The sequence below is a fragment of the Dendrobates tinctorius genome, unplaced genomic scaffold (genome assembly GCF_039654945.1).
Source record: "Dendrobates tinctorius isolate UK_male_01 unplaced genomic scaffold, ASM3965494v1 ptg000011l, whole genome shotgun sequence".
NCBI classification, from domain to species: Eukaryota; Metazoa; Chordata; class Amphibia; order Anura; family Dendrobatidae; genus Dendrobates; species Dendrobates tinctorius.
Genome location: NW_027361679.1, coordinates 30838701 through 30857500, shown reverse-complemented (window position 1 = coordinate 30857500; position 18800 = coordinate 30838701). Strand labels below are relative to the sequence as shown.

At 40.3% G+C, this 18800-nt stretch overlaps 1 protein-coding gene across 5 annotated transcripts in view; it reads left to right on the top strand.

The window, feature by feature from the left end:
- SLC4A4 (solute carrier family 4 member 4) overlaps window positions 1-18800 on the top strand; it is a 395294-nt gene that overhangs the window by 288287 nt on the left and 88207 nt on the right. For all 5 annotated transcript variants that reach the window (XM_073590565.1, XM_073590581.1, XM_073590547.1 and 2 more), the window contains one exon: window positions 17085-17242. In XM_073590565.1, coding sequence (XP_073446666.1) covers window positions 17085-17242 — 158 coding nt within the window. The remainder of the gene's footprint in view (window positions 1-17084; window positions 17243-18800) is intronic.

Sequence of the window (18800 nt, the reverse complement as noted above, 5' to 3'; positions counted from 1 at the left end):
TGATGGAACATGCAGGCAGCAGATCGATCACCAGGATTGCGTGAAGCATTAGGACACCGCAACATTTCGGGGACCAGCACGAATCGATTCAACCGGATTCAGGATCTGCGGCTGCTGGGAACACAGCACCCAGGCAGCCAGGTGAGACTGATCATTTTTTCCTTACTCTTAACCCTTTGCTAGCCTTTTATGAGTGTATGTGTTAGAAATTATTAAGGGTGGCTAGCAGAGGCATAATGTTTATTTTGCATGGGCTACGGAATTTTGTCCGGTTATAGGGATCTGGGATCCATACGGTATTTAGTCAGGTTATGGGGATCTGGGATCACTACGGATTATGGAGATCCGGGACTCCTCAAGGCAGGGTAGCACCTTCCGCAGCAAGGCTGGGTAGTGCTAAGGATAGGTGTTTTTTTTTTTAAGGCGATATGAGTGGGTGAGATACATACATCCAGTTCGGCATGAAGTGCAGCCTATTAGTGAAGGCAGGAGGCGAGGAGGAAAGAGTGGATTCATTGCTATTAGATGAGGTAAGGTTGTTTGATGTGGTTAGTTCTCCTTATATGTTAAGGGTCCCCTGTTATTGATACATAAGGATGGTTATTTTCTGTCACATTTTCAATTTGAGGCAATAAAAATAGGTATTTGGACTAGGAAGTTATCCTTTTTGAGGATTACAAAGGGCATGGGAGCAGCCATGGAGACAGTCAGGCGAGGCTTAGGCTAGGAAGTGACGAAGAGGATCGGTCGTTGGGAGTCTGTGAGGTTCTAATAGTACGTTGGTCCAGCGTTGATTTTGTTTAAGTATGGATAACTGCGCTGGTGGATTATGGGACGTTCATTTGTCTTCTGGGCAGCATTAAGGGCAGCGGTCTGCCTAGATAGTTGGCAGCTTGGGTGCCAAGGAATCTAGTGGTCTCATGGTGGATCAGAAGGCGGGGGGATTGTTTGGTAACAGTTACGCTACAAATTTCAAAGATTTGTTTGCTTGGGCCCAAGCTTCAGATGTACTGGCAATTCATCTGGGAAAGATTGGCTTTTGGAAAAGGCTCTACAGGGATGTGATTAAGGATATGAAGTTGATATGTTGCAGCTATGGCTATGTCTCCTAGGTTTTGGTGGTAGGGTATGATATCGTTTTTGGAAAGGTGTGGCATGGAGCGAGGTCTGTTCAGTGAGTGAACAAATCTGGGATCAAGATTAATAAAGCAGTGTCCTGTCTTTCATGGAAAGGAATGGGGAGGTTGTGGTGCGCCACAAGGAGTTGGAATTTGGTAAACGGGGAATTTTGGAAGAGGAACAAGATCCGCTTAAACGGATACGTGGCATTTGGTGGAACCAGAGGACATTAAAAAGAGGCTCTGAAGTGTGGAGGGACATAAATGTTCGAGGGATCAAAACATTTATGTTGGTGGCGTGGGGAGAGGTCCTCGAAGTTGGTGGTGCTGGTAAATAGCGGTTCGGGGGGGGATCTCAAGAGGTCCTGGACTCCCCCCTGGGTGGATTCAAGTGGACTGGTAATTGAATTATCCCGTGGAGGGGATTAAAGTGGACCCGTGCTTCATGGTAATGGAAACTGGCCAGGTGGGATATGTGTCTCTGAGCTGGTGCTTAACAGCTAGAGGCAAGACTCGACCTGGGGACCAAGTTGGGAATATCAAATCTGAGTTTTATGGTTTGGGGCTTCGTGGACCACCCCTTCTGGGACGTTGTGTTTAAAATGTTATGTTATATGTTTAATAAAAGGCTGCTGTGGCCAATTTATCCAAATACCTCTGGAGTGTTTATTTTGTTGGTGTATGAATCGATGGGGTTGGGTGGCCAATAAGAGTTTTAAATAACTAGGTACGGAAGCTCACATGAATCACGAATACCCATTTGTCAAGAGAGGCCGTACTGGGCCGCAGGCCTTAAAAGACAATTCAACATTACTACCATTTAGGTTTATTTATTGCACCACATGTGGTCACTTGAATTATCAGAGACGACTATCTGTGCCAATTTTCCGCCATGTGATATATACTGTTAAATTTCTATATGTTGGATTTTATATGTCCATATAATATTTATATTTTGCAAGGTATGTTTACAGCAGCGCATGGTGGTTCTGGCCCATTGTTCTTTCATTAGGCAAAAAATTGTTTTTGACAATGTTTATTGAAGTATATTGAAAGCGGCCTTAATTGGGTAGCTTTTACTATAATTGAGGTGTGGGCATATTGCCCTGGCTATCCTTTTATTGTGATCAAATATTTTGTTCATTCCTAAAGGTTGTTTTTCTTGTTTTCCCTTCCTTCATTTCTTATCTATTGAACATTATTTCCCCACCTTTGTAATTAGGGTGAGATAGGGGAGACAGGGTCAGTCGACGTTGAGTGGGGGCGCCAAACAATCGTATCTATTAGGGTGCCAATCTCCACGGAAAGGAAGGGTATAGATAGTATATTGTAGCCTTTTATAGGGCTTTTTGTCCTCAATTTTTTGTTTTTGTATCAATTGTTCACGGGAATAGGTGTTTTTTAATTATATTATTAAAAACTTCATCTAGCGATAGACCCTGGATAGTGAAGGGACGGGGCTGGCACTAGTCAGCCACGACTACAACTAAAGACAAAGCAGGAAGGCAAATGAGGGGAATAAACTTAGCTTGAGACGAAACAAGAAAGCTCACACCAGCAATGATCCAAAAAGAAACTCGTCTACTTGTAGAACTTCCAATAGTGCTATTACCAGCACCTTGCTGAAGCGACTAAAGGTATTTAACCCCTTCCTGACATCCGACGTACTATCCCGTCCATGGGACCCGGGCCCCTATGCCCATGGACGGGATAGTACGTCTACCGCGATCAGCTGATTATCACAGCTGACACCCGGCACAATGTGTCAGGGGCAGTCACGGACCGCCCCCGACACGTTAACCCCTTGCACACCGCGATCAAACATGATCCCGGTGTACCGGGAGTTAAAGGGAAGCATCGGCAGGGAGGGGGCTCCCTCCGTGCTTCCCTGAGCCCCCCACGGCAGCGCAATGTGCAGCGCTGCTGCCGGGGGCTCCTTTCCTGCAGGCCCCCGAATCCAAGATGGCGACGGGGGCCTTCGGGGGCCTGCAGGAAGCTGGCTTCCTCAGTGCCTGCAAAGCGCAGGCATGAGGAAGCCTTGTGCACTGCCTGTGACAGATCGCTGATCTGTCACAGTGATCTGTGATGTGACAGATCAGCGATCTGTCACAGAACAGTGATGTCCCACCTGGGACTATTTAATAAAGTAAAAAAAAAAAAAAAATAAAGTGTTAAAATAATTTAAAAAATCGCCGAATAAATTACAAAAAAAAAAAAATATTCCCCCAAATAAATCAATTTTTTGAAAATAAAAAAAAACCAATAAAAGTACACATATTAGGTATTGACGCGTCCGTAACGACCCGCCCTATAAAACTGCCCATTAGTTAACCCCTTTAGCGAACCCCTTAAAAAAATAAAAATAAAAAACGAAGCAAAAAATAATGATTTATTATCATACCACCAAACAAAAAGTGTAATAACGCGCGATCAAAAAGACGCATATAAATATCCATGGTACCGCTGAAAATGTCATCTTGTCCCGCAAAAAACGAGCCGCCACACAGCATCATCAGCGAAAAAATAAAAAAGTTATAGCTCGCAGAATAAAGCGATGCAAAAATAATTATTTTTTATATAAAATAGTTTTCATTGCATAAAACCGACAAAACATAAAAAAGACCTAAATGAGGTATCGCTGTAACCGTACTGACCCGAAGAATAAAACCGCTTTATCAATTTTACCGCACGCGGAACGGTGTAAACGCACCCCCCCAAAAAAAATTCATGAAACGCTGGTTTTTGTTCATTCTGCGTCCCAAAAATCGGAATAAAAAGCGATCAAAAATGTCACGTGCCCGAAAATGGTACCAATAAAAACGTCAACTTGTCCCGCAAAAAGTAAGACCTCACATGACTCGGTGGATCAAAATACAGAAAAATTATAGCTCTCAATATGTGGTGATGCAAAAACTATTTTTACAATAAAAAGCGTCTTTTAGCGTGCGACAGCCGCCAAGCATAAAAACCGCCATAAATAGTAAATCAAACCCCCCGTTATCACCCCCTTAGTTAGGGAAAAATAATAAAATTAAAAAAATGTATTTATTTCCATTTTTCCATTACGGTTAGTGTTAGGGTAGGGTTAGGGCTAGGGTTAGGGTTAGGGCTAGGGTTAGGGCTAGGGTTAGGGTTAGGGCTGAGATTAGGGTTAGGGGTGTGTTGGGGTTCGGGTTGGAGTTAGAATTGGGGGTTTCCACTGTTTGGGCACATCAGGGGCTCTCCTAATGCAACATGGCGTCTGATTTCAATTCCAGCCAATTCTGAGTTGAAATAGTCAAATGGTGCTCCTTCCCTTCCACGCTCTGACATGCGCCCAAACAGTGTTTTGCCCCCACATGTAGGGTATCAGCCTACTCAGGACAAATTGCAAAACAATTTATGGGGTCCAATTTCTCCTGTTACCCTTAGGAAAATAAAAAATTGGGGGCAAAAATATCATTTTTGTGGAAAAAAATGATTTTTTTATTTTCACGTCCGAGCGTTATAAAATTCTGTGAAGCACTTGGGGGTTCAAAGTGCTCACCACACATCTAGATAAGTTCCGTGGGGGGTCTAGTGTCCAAAATGGGGTCACTTGTGGGGAGTTTCAATAGTTTAGGTACATCAGGGGCTCTCCAAACGCACATGACACCCGCAGACCATTCCATCAAAGTCTGCATTCCAAAACGTCACTACATCCCTTCCGAGCCCCGACGTGTGTCCATACAGTAGTTTTCTCCCACATATGGGGTGTCAGCGTACTCATGACAAATTGGACAACAACTTTTGGGGTCCAATTTCTCCTGTTACCCTTGGGAAAATGAAAAAATTGGGGACTAATTGATCATGTTTGTGGAAAAAATACGATTTTTTTATTTTCATGCCCGGGCATTATAAACTTCTGTGAAGCCCTTGGGGGTTCAAAGTGCTCACCACACATCTAGATAAGTTCCTTAGGGGGTCTCGTTTCCAAAATGGGGTCATTTGTGGGGGGTTTCCACTGTTTAGGTACATTAGGGGCTCTCCAAATGCAACATGACACCCGCAGAACATTCCCTCAAAGTCTGCATTCCAAAACGTCACTACTTCCCTTCCGAGCCCCGATGTGTGTCCATACTGTAGTTTTCTCCTACATATGGGGCGTCAGCGTACTCAGGAAAAATTGGACAACAACTTTTGGGGTCCAATTTCTCCTGGTACCCTTGGGAAAATAAAAAAATGGTGACTAAAAGATCATGTTTGTGGAAAAAATATGAATTTTTTTATTTTCACGCCCGGGCGTTATAAACTTCTGTGAAGCACTGGGGGGTTCAAAGTTCTCACCACACATCTAGATAAGTTCCTTGGGGGGTTTAGTTTACAAAATGGTGTCATTTGTGGGGGGTTTCCACTGTTTAGGTACATCAGGGGTTTTCCAATCGCGACATGGTGTCCGATCTCAATTCCAGCCAAAAACGTCAAATGGCGCTGCTTCCCTTCCAAGCTCTGCCATGCGCACAAATAGTGGTTTACCCCCACATGTGGCGTATCAGCGTACTCAGGACAAATTGCACAATAACTTTTAGGGTCCTGTTACCCTTGGAAAAATAAGAATTGAGGGTGAAAAGATCATTTTTGTGGAAAAAATATGATTTTTTAATTGTATGGCTTTATGTTATAAACTTCTGTGAAGCCCTTGGGGTTCAAAGTTCTCACCACACATCTAGATAAGTTCCTTAGGGGGTCTAGTTTCCAAAATGGTGTCATTTATGAGGGGTTTCCACTGTTTTGGTACATCAGGGGTTTTCCAATCGCGACATGATGTCCGATCTCAATTCCAGCCAAAAACGTCAAATGGCGCTGCTTCCCTTCCGAGCTCTGCCATGCGCCCAAATAGTGGTTTACCCCCACATGTGGGGTATCAGCGTACTCAGGACAAATTGCACAATAACTTTTAGGGTCCTGTTACCCTTGGGAAAAAAAATTGGGCTGAAAAGATCATTTTTGTGTAAAAAATATGATTTTTTAATTGTACTGCTGTACGTTATAAACTTCTGTAAAGCCCTTGTGGGTTCAAAGTTCTCACCACATATCTAGATAAGTTCCTTGGGGGGTCTAGTTTCCAAAATGGGGTCACTTGTAGGGGGTTTCCACTGTTTAGGTATATCAGGGACTCTCCAAACGTGACATGGCGTCCGATCTGAATTCCAGACAATTTTGCATTGAAAAAGTCAAACGGCGCTCCTTCCATTCCGAGCTCTGCCATGCGCCGAAACAGTCATTCCCCCCCACATGTCAGGTATCAGCGTACTCAGGACAAATTGCACAATAACTTTTGCAGTCCAATTTCTCCTGTTACCCTTGGTAAAATAAAAAAATTGAACCTGAAGTACTTTTTTTGTGAAAAAAAGTTAGATGTTCATTTTTTTTTAAATATTCAAAAAAATTCCTGTGACGCACCTAAAGGGTTAATAAACTTCTTGAATGTGGTTTTGAGCACCTTAAGGGGTGCAGTTTTTAGAATGGTGTCACTTTTGGGTATTTTCTATCATATAGACCCCTCAAAGTGGCTTCAAATGTGATGTGGTCCGTAAAAATAAAATGGTGTTGTAAAAATGAGAAATCGCTGGGCAACTTTTAACCCTTATAACTTCCTAACAAAAAAAAAATTTTGTTCCAAAATTGTGCTGATGTAAAGTAAACATGTGGGAAATGTTAGTTATCAAGTTTTTTGGGTGCCATATCTCTGTGATTTAAGGGCATAAAAATTCAAAGTTGGAAAATTGCAAAATTTTCAAAATTTTCACCAAATTTCCATTTTTCTCACAAATAAACGCAAGTTATTTGAATGAAATTTTACCGCTAACATGAAGTACAATATGTCACGAGAAAACATTGTCAGAATCACTGGGATCCATGGAAGCGTTCCAGAGTTATGACCTCATAAAGGTACAGTGGTCAGAATTGTAAAAATTGGCCCGGTCATGAACGTGCAAACCACCCTTGGGGTGAAGGGGTTAAACATCCAGCAAGGGTGTGTTAATCAGCAGCAGACAGTGAAGATCACCTCTAGGTCCTAGATGGAGAAGGATATCAATCCACAGCAGACATGCGATATCCAGAATGTGCCTGCAGAACCAAGCGCAATGACCTACTACAGCCAGATCCTGAATGACTGTCTGTCACATCTGACACACCCTTGACACTGTGTGAGCTGTGATATCGTCAATTGTGATTGGTGGATCCTGTGTGAGCTGTGTATAGAGGACTTGCATGTCATTAAAATTCTTCCTCTGCTGATAAGGAGCCTGCTGAACACTCTCTTTCTCAAAGAACAGGAAATTTTAGATAGAAATAGCTCTAGTATGAAAATTGCTACACTAATTTAGTTTTTTAATAACGCATAAACAGCTCATTTTCTGATGACTGCTTTAATACCCAAAAGACTCACTTGTTATGCAAAATAATGTACTGTTAATAACTGTGCGGAGCTACTGTAAGTGGTTTGTCATCCTCACAGCATTTCTATGGCCTGATAGCAGTCATGATCTCTAACTGTCCGTTATGTTGTTTTTTATACGAGGGCATTTTCAGACAGAACATCTCTTCTTCTACTGACCGACCTCGTTGGTGAAGGGGGAATGATCAAAGTATCCTGAAAACCCCTCCGAGCATTGTTTTAAGAGAAAACAGAGTGAAATGACAAAATTCTGTTGCCACTAGGTGGTGCTCATTATGTACCGATAGGTCATTGAGTTCAGCGGGTTGTAAAAATATCAGTGCAATGAGCTCTTTATTTTTTTCAGATGGGTGTAGACATATTTTTTATCTTCATGAATAGTGTGGAGAGGACTCACGGAATTTGGACATGTGGTTTCTTTAAAAAAATCATTATTCCTAAAGAAACACCCTATGTAAAATATATGATGCATAGAAAGTTGGTCATTCCATTTGCCATCCTGGTTAATGTTGAAAACAGATTCAACAGCTTAACTAAACTTCTAAAATGCAGTGGGAAGTGAGAAAGTTTAGATTTAGCTGAACCAGTACGGTGTACCCAGCAAGGAGCACTTGAAGATTTCAGCTCTGAAGACTGCAGAACTTTGAATTCAGCTCTGGATTCTTACTGACAATCAATATAAAAAAAGGAATTTACTCAACATACCCAACAGATGAATTCTGAAAAGAGCTGTGTATGGGGGAAATAGAATTGTTTCTACTACAGATGTATATTACGGTAATTCTCTGGCTCATTGGTAGAGTTTCTGTACCGATAATATTACTATAATCCTGTGCTTTCCTTAACCTTCTGGCAGAATACGTTCTTTTTCCACTCCGCTCTGAACAAATCACAGATATTTCTCAGAGAGAAATTGCGCTTTTATTACCTGATACGGAGGCACAAATGAAGAAGAAAATCAGCCCAGATTAATGTCTTGCCGCATTCTCATACAGATATTTTTAGTTCTGTTTTAGCTATTTATTCCTCTTTATGGGATTTTCAGTTTTTATGTGATGGAAGGTTTGTAGCTTTCTAATTAACTTGTATTTCAATTCTTCATAGTCTTTACAATGTCTGCTTGGTGTCTGTCAATGAGTGAACAATATTAAGAATAGAGAGGCCGTACTGGGCCGCAGGCATTAAAAGGGAGGCCGACATGTCAGGGTTGAGTGGGAATATAGTGAGCTGGAGTTAGGGATTAGGATGGTACTACGGAGTTAATGTATTTGGATAGGGTGGGGGCTAGTGCTGGGATGAGGGGGAAGCGGGGTCAGAGCTGGAGTACGAGTTATCATTCTAAAGACAGTGACCCACTTAGTGGGGCAACCATTGTAGGCTCCCCCACATAGTGACAAGAAGCTCCCACCCACCCTCCCTTAATTAGTTTTTTGGTTAGGTAATCGCTTTGGGGTTAATCTTGTGTTAATAGGTTTCCTTTTCTTGTATGGATATGGGTGGTATTTAGGGGTTGGGGTTATAATTTGTTTGTAAGTCTGTATAATTACTTGTCACGGCAGTGTAGCATGGGGGGAGGTCCTCGAAGTTGGTGGTGCTGATAAATAGCGGTTCAGGGGGGGATCTCAAGAGGTCCTTGACTCCCCCCTGGGTGGATTCAAGTGGACGGGTAATTGAATTATCCCGCGGAAGGGATTAAAGTGGACCCGTGCTTAATGGTAATGGAAACTGGCCAGGTGGGTTGATATGTGTCTCTGAGCTGGTGCTTAACGGCTAGAGGCAAGACTCGACCTGGGGACCAAGTTGGGAATATCAAATCTGAGTTTTATGGTTTGGAGCTTCGAGGACCACCCCTTCTGGGACGTTGTGTTTAAAATGTTATGTTATATGTTTAATAAAAGGCTGCTGTGGCCAATTTATCCAAATACCTCTGGAGTGTTTATTTTGTTGGTGTATGAATCGATGGGGTTGGGTGGCCAATAAGAGTTTTAAATAACTAGGTACGGAAGCTCACATGAATCACGAATACCCATTTTTCATGAGAGTCCTCAGTGGTTCATACCTATTAATGGCTAACTGAAAAGGTGGTAACACATTGCAAGCTTTCGAGACTACTCAGGTCTCTTCAGGCAAAGACTAATACAACATCTGAAGAGTCACATATTTATACACAACACAGCACAGAAAAAATGCAATAGATAAGACAAGTGATGTGAAGCAGAACTATCATTGTGGGAGAGGGAGAAGCATAAATATTGGACCAGTTCATGGATAAGGAGTCTGGATGTTTTATTGTCCTCTGATTGGGGTCTCCTAATTTGTTGTGATGCCCCCACAAGGTCTTAGGAGCAAATTCCTTAATTGACATAAATCCATGCGACACATTCATTCCAGCATTGAAAGTGTCAAAGGTCATCATGAGCTTGAACTCCCAGACTCTTCTCTCTCACTGGGATGTGAAGTTACTTTTCAATACCAGTAACTTCATATCAATGGTGTTATGATCAGGCATACAAAAATGTTTTGCCACAGGTAGATCCATTATTTTTCCTCTTATTGTGTGACGATGAGAATCCATCCTTGTTCTCAGTTTTTGCCCAGTCTCCCCCACATATAGACCCCCAGTTGGACATTTAGTACAAATAATTAAGTACACCACATTAGATGTGATGCAGCTGAAAGTACCTGGGATCTTGTAGTCCTGATGTGAATTGGGGATCTTTATCTTGTCTGTGGTCATTATAAATGGACAGGTTTTACATTTTTTCTGGTTGCAAGGAAAGGTTCCTGCAGCTGTTGGAGAGGACAAGGAGCTTCTGACAATGATGCTTCTTAGATTTGGGGACCTGAGTAGTCTCGAAAGCTTGCAATTTGTTACCATCTTTTCAATTAGCCATTAAAAGGTATCAACCACTGAGGATTCTCAATTCTGAATATTCTTCTATCTACTGGCTAACACGGTACAAAGATATATATCTTTCCTGTGTCAGTGAGTGGAAAAGCTCATTTTTCTAGACTTTGCTTTTTCTGTATTTTTCTTTTACTTATATAGTGTTGTTATATTCCACAGATATTGTCTATTCCATCGATATAGTCATGGTCAGGATAGGCTCTGGATATAAATAGGAAGAGACTTTCAGTATAGTCTTTAAATAATGACAACCACATTTGTTCCATAAATGGTGCCTTACACGGTTGCCACTCCTTTCTCTCCATGTACCAACCCATACTGGGTGTTGAATGAAATTGGGACTTTTTTAATCACTGATAATCCTGTATAAATATAATGATGTGAAAATCCGTTTACAGGGATGGCATTGACAGACTAAGAGCAAATTCAGCCAATTGTGAAGCATGGTCCAAATGCAGACTACAATGCACGGACCGGCCGCGGGTCTCCCAACCTGAGTTCACCAGTAATATATGCCTATGATGGTGACTGGTTTGGGTCAGGAAACCCATGGCCAGTCCATGCATTGCGGTCTATACTCCAACATCCACGGATGTGTGAATGAGGCTTAAAGGGAACCTGTCACCTTGGATACCGTTATTAACCTACAAATGTAGGGTTAACCTGCAGGTTAATAGCATTAGGTAGTTGCCCGGCAGCTTTACTAAAAGTGCAGTACCCTCAAAAAAATAAACTTTACTTCTCCCAGGAGCCACCAGCTCTCAGTCATATAGGCATGCCGGGGGCAGCTACAGTCTATACTCACAGCACTGAGAGCAACGGCTGTAACAGCTGGCACTGACAGCTTGGCAGTGCATCAGTACAGTGCTGACAGTTGACATTCGTAGTGCTATGAACTGTGACTGTGATTGCTCGGAATACGCATGTCCAATTGAAAGCTGGCGGCTCTTGGGAGAAACAAAGTCAATTTTCTACCGGGGACCACTCTTTCAGTATAGAGGTCAGGCTCCCTTATAACTCTATTATCCTGCAAATTAACTCCATATCTACGTAATAGCATTATCCAACATGACAGGTTCCTTTTAATAACTAGACCAACACTGATGTATCAACTCGGCTTACTGTGTCAACAATCCGAAACAATCTGGACTACAAAGTAGTGGGAAATAGCAATGAATTCTTCATGGTGGCCTCTGAATGCTGACAGCTCATTTACAAATGGCAGACCTGTACAAATAGCGACTTGTAGATACGAAGACACTTGGAAAGATGTGAATACATTGTTGGAGTCAGGGTAGACAGTGCTATAAAAGAAGAGATGAAACATCTAGGTACGTTTGTTTTTGGAGGCTTTTTCATTATGTGTTTCCATATCAACGCTTATTTATAATTCAGCTAAAGTGCTCCTGTTAGTCTGGGAAGAATTAATCATCACACATCCGGAGTCTTTTAAGCAGTTTACATTATTGTGTGTGTATCTAATGCTGAAATGACTTTAGTACGACCTGTATTTTAGTATATAGTAACATAAGTATTTGCTCCCTTCCAGAAGTCCCGTGCTGTCACACTGAATGTTTTGGCAACAAAATCTAATATTAGACAAGGAAATAACTGCTGAGATAAAGCTACAGTTATGTAGAGAGGACCTGTCCACTTTCCTCACTTGTCTGCTTTAGCATATGCTACCATGAATGAACAATTCTGGAGCATCTTTTCTCTGTACCTATGTTTTTTCTTGCTGAATATTTTTTAATTAAAGGGCTTCCACCATGCCTCCTGTCAGAGGTGTGTGTCCCTACACAGTCTGATGTTGTCAGCACTAATTGGATTTTATCATACTGTGTAGGGACACACCTCTTTGACAACAGAATTGGTTATAAGTTGATGCATAGATTTTTGAGAGGAACACTATAACACAGGTGCATGAAAAGATGATCCAGAATAGTTAAAAAAGCCTATCATGTCATACCTGCATTTCAATCTGTGGACAGCATAGTCTGGAGAAGGAGAAGCTTAGCAGAATGATACTGTGTATGGGTTTTAATGGAAAAGATTGAGTAATATTTTTATTTTATTCACTGGTGTATGTGTACATAGGAGTCCAGTGGGCGGTCCTTCTAGTGATTAATGGCTATCTATGCATACACAGTCATGCAGGGAGGATCTTTCAATCATTAAATAAGTCTGCCCACTGGACTCCTATACCTACAAACACCAGGGTGTTTTCAATGGATAAAATGCAAGGCTCACTGAAACTTTCCCACAAAAATGTATATCAATCTGATCAACTCCTCGGTCAGAGTCTTAGCATGCCTGAGTTTGTTCCGATATTTGGATTGCACTTGGCAATGTAAGTCAATCAATGCGTTGAAATCGTCAGACTGCACGCGGATAACATCTGAGTGCGGTTTTATTTTCATGGACTAACAGAATGGAGAAGATGGAGACATTTTTTTTCTATCTCTTCTCATCTGTATTCAGACTCTGATCACACTTTGATTTGCATAATCGACCTGATTTTCTCAGATGGGTAAACATACTGTCACCTAACCAAATGCTTATTCGTCAAATAAAATGCTGTTTAAGCTTGTGTAAGAACGTTTTCTGCAGCAGCACATGTCCTGTGTAAACAAGATGCGTGCTGCCAAGAACAATGATATTGTATGCACACAGAACGAGTGTCTAAACTATCATTCTGTGTTCAGAGAACTGTAGTCGGCCTGTCTAAGAAGGCTATTAAATGAATCCAAATTATTTTCTCTGTATGTGATCAGTAGTTGTTTATCAGCCACAGGTCGGCCAGTGTATGCGCACCCTTCGTTTTTGGATCTCTGCTCTAGTGCTATAGATTTCTGGCTACCATTACTGTAACCACTACATTGTAAGTAGAATTGTAAGTGTAAGTGGTAACTATACCATAACTAAGACGTATGCCAGTTCTTTCTTTAATAAACTTTATAGTGTACTTGGGTAGCCCTTTATACTTTAGGTATAGAAGCACACAGATATACCCAACGCCTCTTATTTTCACATATTTCACTTCCACCAATATCCATGTTTGTATAATGCTTGTATGTCGGGGCTCTGGTTAGTTGGTTCAGTGCCAAATATTCAGTTTCTACAACTTTTGTTTCTCCCTTTTGTGGAGAATAACATCTATAGTGTTTTGTTCCGTTATTTATTCCATCCACTAAAAATACCTTCTCCATAGATTTGATCCCAGCACAACGATATACAGTTAGGTCCAGAAATATTTAGACAGTGACACAAGTTTTGGCATTTTAGTTGTTTATCAAATTATATTCCAAATATAGACTCTCAGCTTTAATTTGAGGGTTCCCACATAGTAATTGAAGTAAGAGTTTAGCAATTACAACTCTTTAATATGTAGCTGCCTCTTTTTAAAGGGACCTTTCATCAGCTATTTCCTCATTAATCCACTATCAATTAAGCAGGTAAAAGGTCTGGAGCTCATTTCAGGTGTGGCGTTTGCATTTGGAAGCTGTTGCTCTGAAACCCCCAAAGGAGCTCTCAATGGAACAGAAACAGACAATCATTAGAATGAAAAAAGAAGAAATTAATCAGAGAGATAACAGAAATGTTAAACAAAATGAAGAGAGAAGAACCTTCACTGATGAACAGTTGACTGAGTAAAACTTCATATTTATTTAGGTTAGTAAAAAATACTAGAGTAGATCCGTCAAAATCACTAATAATCTGATTAACCTATGCATTTTGGCATACTGCCTTAATCATGGTATAAGTGGGCAAGAATACGTATTCTTGCCTAACTATACCATAACTAAAACTAAATAATCTAAAAAGCCAGTCCAGTTCTGGAAAAGTGTTTTTGAATAGATGAAAATAAGATTAACCTCTACAAGAATGAAGGGAAGAAGAAAGTATTGAGAAAGCTTTGAACATCTCATAATACAAAGCACACCACATTCTCTGTAAGACATGGTGGAGGCAGTGTGATGGCACACTCATGCACGGCTTCCAATGGCACTTGGTCACTAGTGTTTATTGATGATGTGACTGAAGACAGAAGCAGCCGGATTAATTCTTAAGTGTTCAGGGTTACACTTTTTGCTCAAATTCAATCAAATGCAGCAAGATTGATTGGATGGTGCTTTAGGGTCCCGTTACACATAGCGACGCTCCAGCGATCCCAACAACGATACGACCTGTAAGGATCGCTGGTACGTCGCTATATGGTCGCTATTAAGCTGTCAAACAGGCAGATCTACTCAATGACACAGCAACGATACGGTGATCCGTATAACAACCTCGGCGGTCATTGGGACCTTGTCATACAGCAGCTAATCTGACGACTCAGACCTCGATAGGCGTGAGTTCTGAGTCGCCAACGAGATCGCTCGTCGTTGTTACGTCGTCAAACACAGCGATGCATGCTGGCCAGTGGGACGCCAACGATCAAAAAGTGGCCCAGGACATTTGAGCATGATCAGCGAGATCGGAGCGGGGGCCCAGTTGCCGTTATGTGTCACACTTAGCGAGATCGCTGGTGAGGTCGCTGTTGCGTCACAAAACCTGTGATGTTTCAGCGATCTCGCTAACGATCTCACTTTGTGTGAAGTACCCCTTACAGTAAAGATGGTCAATGACCCAAAACATGCTGAAAAGGCAACCCAGGAGTTTTTAAAGACAAAGAAGTGGAGCATTCTGCAATGGCCGAGTCACTCACCAGATCTCAACCCCATCGAGCATGCATTTAACATGCTTAAGACAAAAGTTTAAGGCAGAAAGACCTACAAGAAAGCAACAACTGAAGTCAGGTGCAGTAAAGGCCTGGCAAAGCATGACCAAGGAGGAAACCCAGCATTTGTTGACGTCCATGGCTTCCAGACTTCAGGCAGTCATTGCTTACAAAGGATTCTCTACAAAAGATTAAAAATGAACATTTTATTTATGATGACGTTAATTTGTCCAATTACATTTGAAGCCCTGAAATTGAGGAGGCTTTGTAAAAAATGGTTGCAATTGCTAAACATTTCACAAGACATTTTTGTATAACCTTTTTAATTAAACCTAAATTCAATTACCTTACATCTCAGTTGTTTCATTTTGAATCCAAAATGGTGACATGCAGAGCACAATTCACAAAGATGCGGCCACTGTCCAGATATTTCTGGGCCTAACTGTGGATGCAAAATCTTCTATAATGCATGAATATATTTTTATTGTGTCTGTTCATGCAATAGGTAAACAAATTACCATATATTCCCAACGTTTCATCCTTATTATTTTTTTTTCAAGATCTGTGTCATTATATACAGAAAAATAATAACGTTTACTAAAATAAAAGTATAACATAAATAAGGGGAAGGTAAATGGAAGGATCAAATATAATTAATGTAATTAATGAAAGAAAAATTATGCACCAAATATGCCACAAAAACAATAATATGGACATAGTTTAGGAACAAATGGTAAACCTGATGGAAGCTCCCCAAGATCATCTCAGACCTCTGTAGTCACTTGTATAGTTTACCTTGATTCAGGAGAAAATCTGGGGTCAGACATAGCCTTGATTATTCAGATGAGAAAAACTATTGCCAGAAAACTGTTGTAAAAAGCTTTGAAAAATTGCAAAATTTTTGCCTGATTTGAAGTTGCGCAAAAATGTAGCGACTTTTAGCATTTTTGTACCTGTTTCACCCAATTACGCCTAAATGGGCGAACGGGGGCTTGACACCAAAGCTCATTTAATTTTTGACGAGCTGTGACATTCCTTACGCCAGAAATTTTACTCCAGTTACTGACTGAAGTAATATTTGTGGTGCAGCACACAGGTACACAACACTTGTCAGATGCTCCTGATTTAGTAAGACTCACTAGCCCCTTAATGAATCAAAACCATACCCATCCTCAAGACCAGCATCAAAATCCTTGATCTTGATGAATCAGGACTTTTGGCAACCCATAGATTGTTTTCTTGATTTTTTTTTCCTGACTTTATTAAGTTATAAACTTGGTATAATAGTTAAGATTACAAATATAAATCAATTATCTCACAGTCCAGATCTATACTTTGCCCCTTGTTAACTATGAACTGTACTGAATCTAAAACATTCTGGTAAATTTGAGAATTTTTCATTACGGTATATGCATTTTCAACTAAGTATTGTCTAATTCACATGAATGTGCTATGATAATGTATGAATTGTCAATATAAAAAAAAAAAATAGTATATTGTGGGCAACATTTAAGGAATTTTCACATGTTTGGTTTGTCTTTTCTGCAGTAGTATGCATTTCTTCTGAGCCTTTTTTTGCAACGACCTGAAGCACAAGTGTGATTCTTTGTCTTGTGATATGTTTGATCATTTGTGCTGGCATTTCACATGGTGTTCATTGTAGAATCAGCATCTTTTTGTTTATGTTTTGTACACTTTTTTATAGATAATTTTATAGATGGGATCTTGTAAATATGGTTTTTTTTATCTTTGCATGCAATCATGCATGTTCAGAGGTTCATAACTTGTGTCCTACGATTTTTGTTCTTCTACCAGCAGCTGGCATTGTGCTGAAGGACTTCATGTATGATGTACAGACTCCCATTGTATGAAAACTATGCATGCAACTTACTTATACCATGTCTGTTTATGTCTTAGCTAAAGAACAAATTCATGAAGAAACTGCCAAGAGATGCTGAAGCCTCCAATGTCCTTGTCGGAGAAGTTGACTTCTTAGAGAATCCTTTCATTGCATTTGTCCGGCTAAAGGATGCGGTAATGTTTGGATCTCTCACAGAGGTTCCTGTGCCCACCAGGTACAATAGTACAGTTTATTTTCTTTCTCGTGTGGTCTGTTGAGGATCACAAATAACTGGTAAAAGAATATGTTTAGCAACAGTGAAAAAATTGCTAAATTTAAAAGCGTATGGAACAAAGAGTGTGAAAATACGCGTATTGGTCTGTACATGTGAAGATAGGCTTGATCCACCTTCAACTCACCTCTTAAGAAAACATAGATGATAAATAGTGTTTATTAGGCACACATTAAAATATCCAAGTACCGTAAGTGTGCACATGGACTTGTGTGGCCCTCATTCACTCTTGCCTTTTAAAAGTCCGGCATCCCAAAAATGGATCTCATCTTTAGAAATGAGCGAATGTGTTCGGAAACAATCGCCGAATCCAAATTTGCCATATTCGTGCCAAATTTATGTTTGATGATCGTTTCCGAACATATTCGCTCATCTCTACTCCCATTGACTCCAATAGCGCTCGGATTTGTTTGGCGAATATTGCAAATACAAGATTCGCCGGCGATTGTAATCCGAACCGAATACTGAAAAATATGAAAAACTTGTCCCTCAAAAAACAAGCCCTCAAATGGCTTTGTAGGCAGGAAAACCAAGTTATATTTCTTAGAAGAAAGGGGGGAATAAACTTGAAGGATTTTAATTTTATCCCTAAAACATTTGTGTATAGGCTTTTTTATTTCTTGGAAAGGTTCATGTTTTAGTGTAACACACATATTTTATATCTTTACATAAATGGTCTTTTTTTTGGTTAGATTTTTTTTTACAATACCTCTGTCCAGGGGATTCGTAGGCATAATTGTTAGAGATGTAACTTTTATAGAAATATTATAGTAAAACAATAAAACAGAGATAGCCTAATGCATAACATTAATGGAACTAAAGCCTTTTATGCGTTTTACGGATTTTTTTTTCAAATATCCATTATGTATTTATTGTCTTTAGCACCAAGTTCTATTAGTGATTTAACAATTCAATTAAATTTACATTTGTAAGAAATGTGGAGTCATTCGCAGTGTCTGAATCCGGTGAAAATCCGATATGTGAACCCCTGGAGAGCAATGTGTTTAGTGGGACGTCTCAGCATTCTGCTAACAGTCATTCATGGAAGCTTATCAAGCTCTCGTTTGCTGTTATAAATACCAACTAAAAGCAGAGGAGCACAATCCTCAATATCATAATGGCTATAAAGTTAAGAACTTAGCATTTCCAAGAAAATTCAATCCAAATATTACGAGCAGATGGATCCCATTATGACTGGTCTATTTCAATGGGTGTGTTTTGTGCCATAAACAGTGACTGGTTTAACTACATTTTAGTTTTAAAACTATGTACATCCTTTGCACCTAATTATTCATTTTCTTCCTTATTGCTAAATTATAAATTGTCTTTGTTAAAAAACATGTTCTATCAGTTTACTGCTGCAGTGGGCCAGTTTTCTCATTATATAACTTAGTGCTGTGCAAATCTGTCAGATCTGTTCCTTTGTCTAATCACTCTCACTGATCTCCCCTTCCCTTCATCTCCCAGTATTACAGGGAGTAGCAGAGTGGGAGTTTTAAAC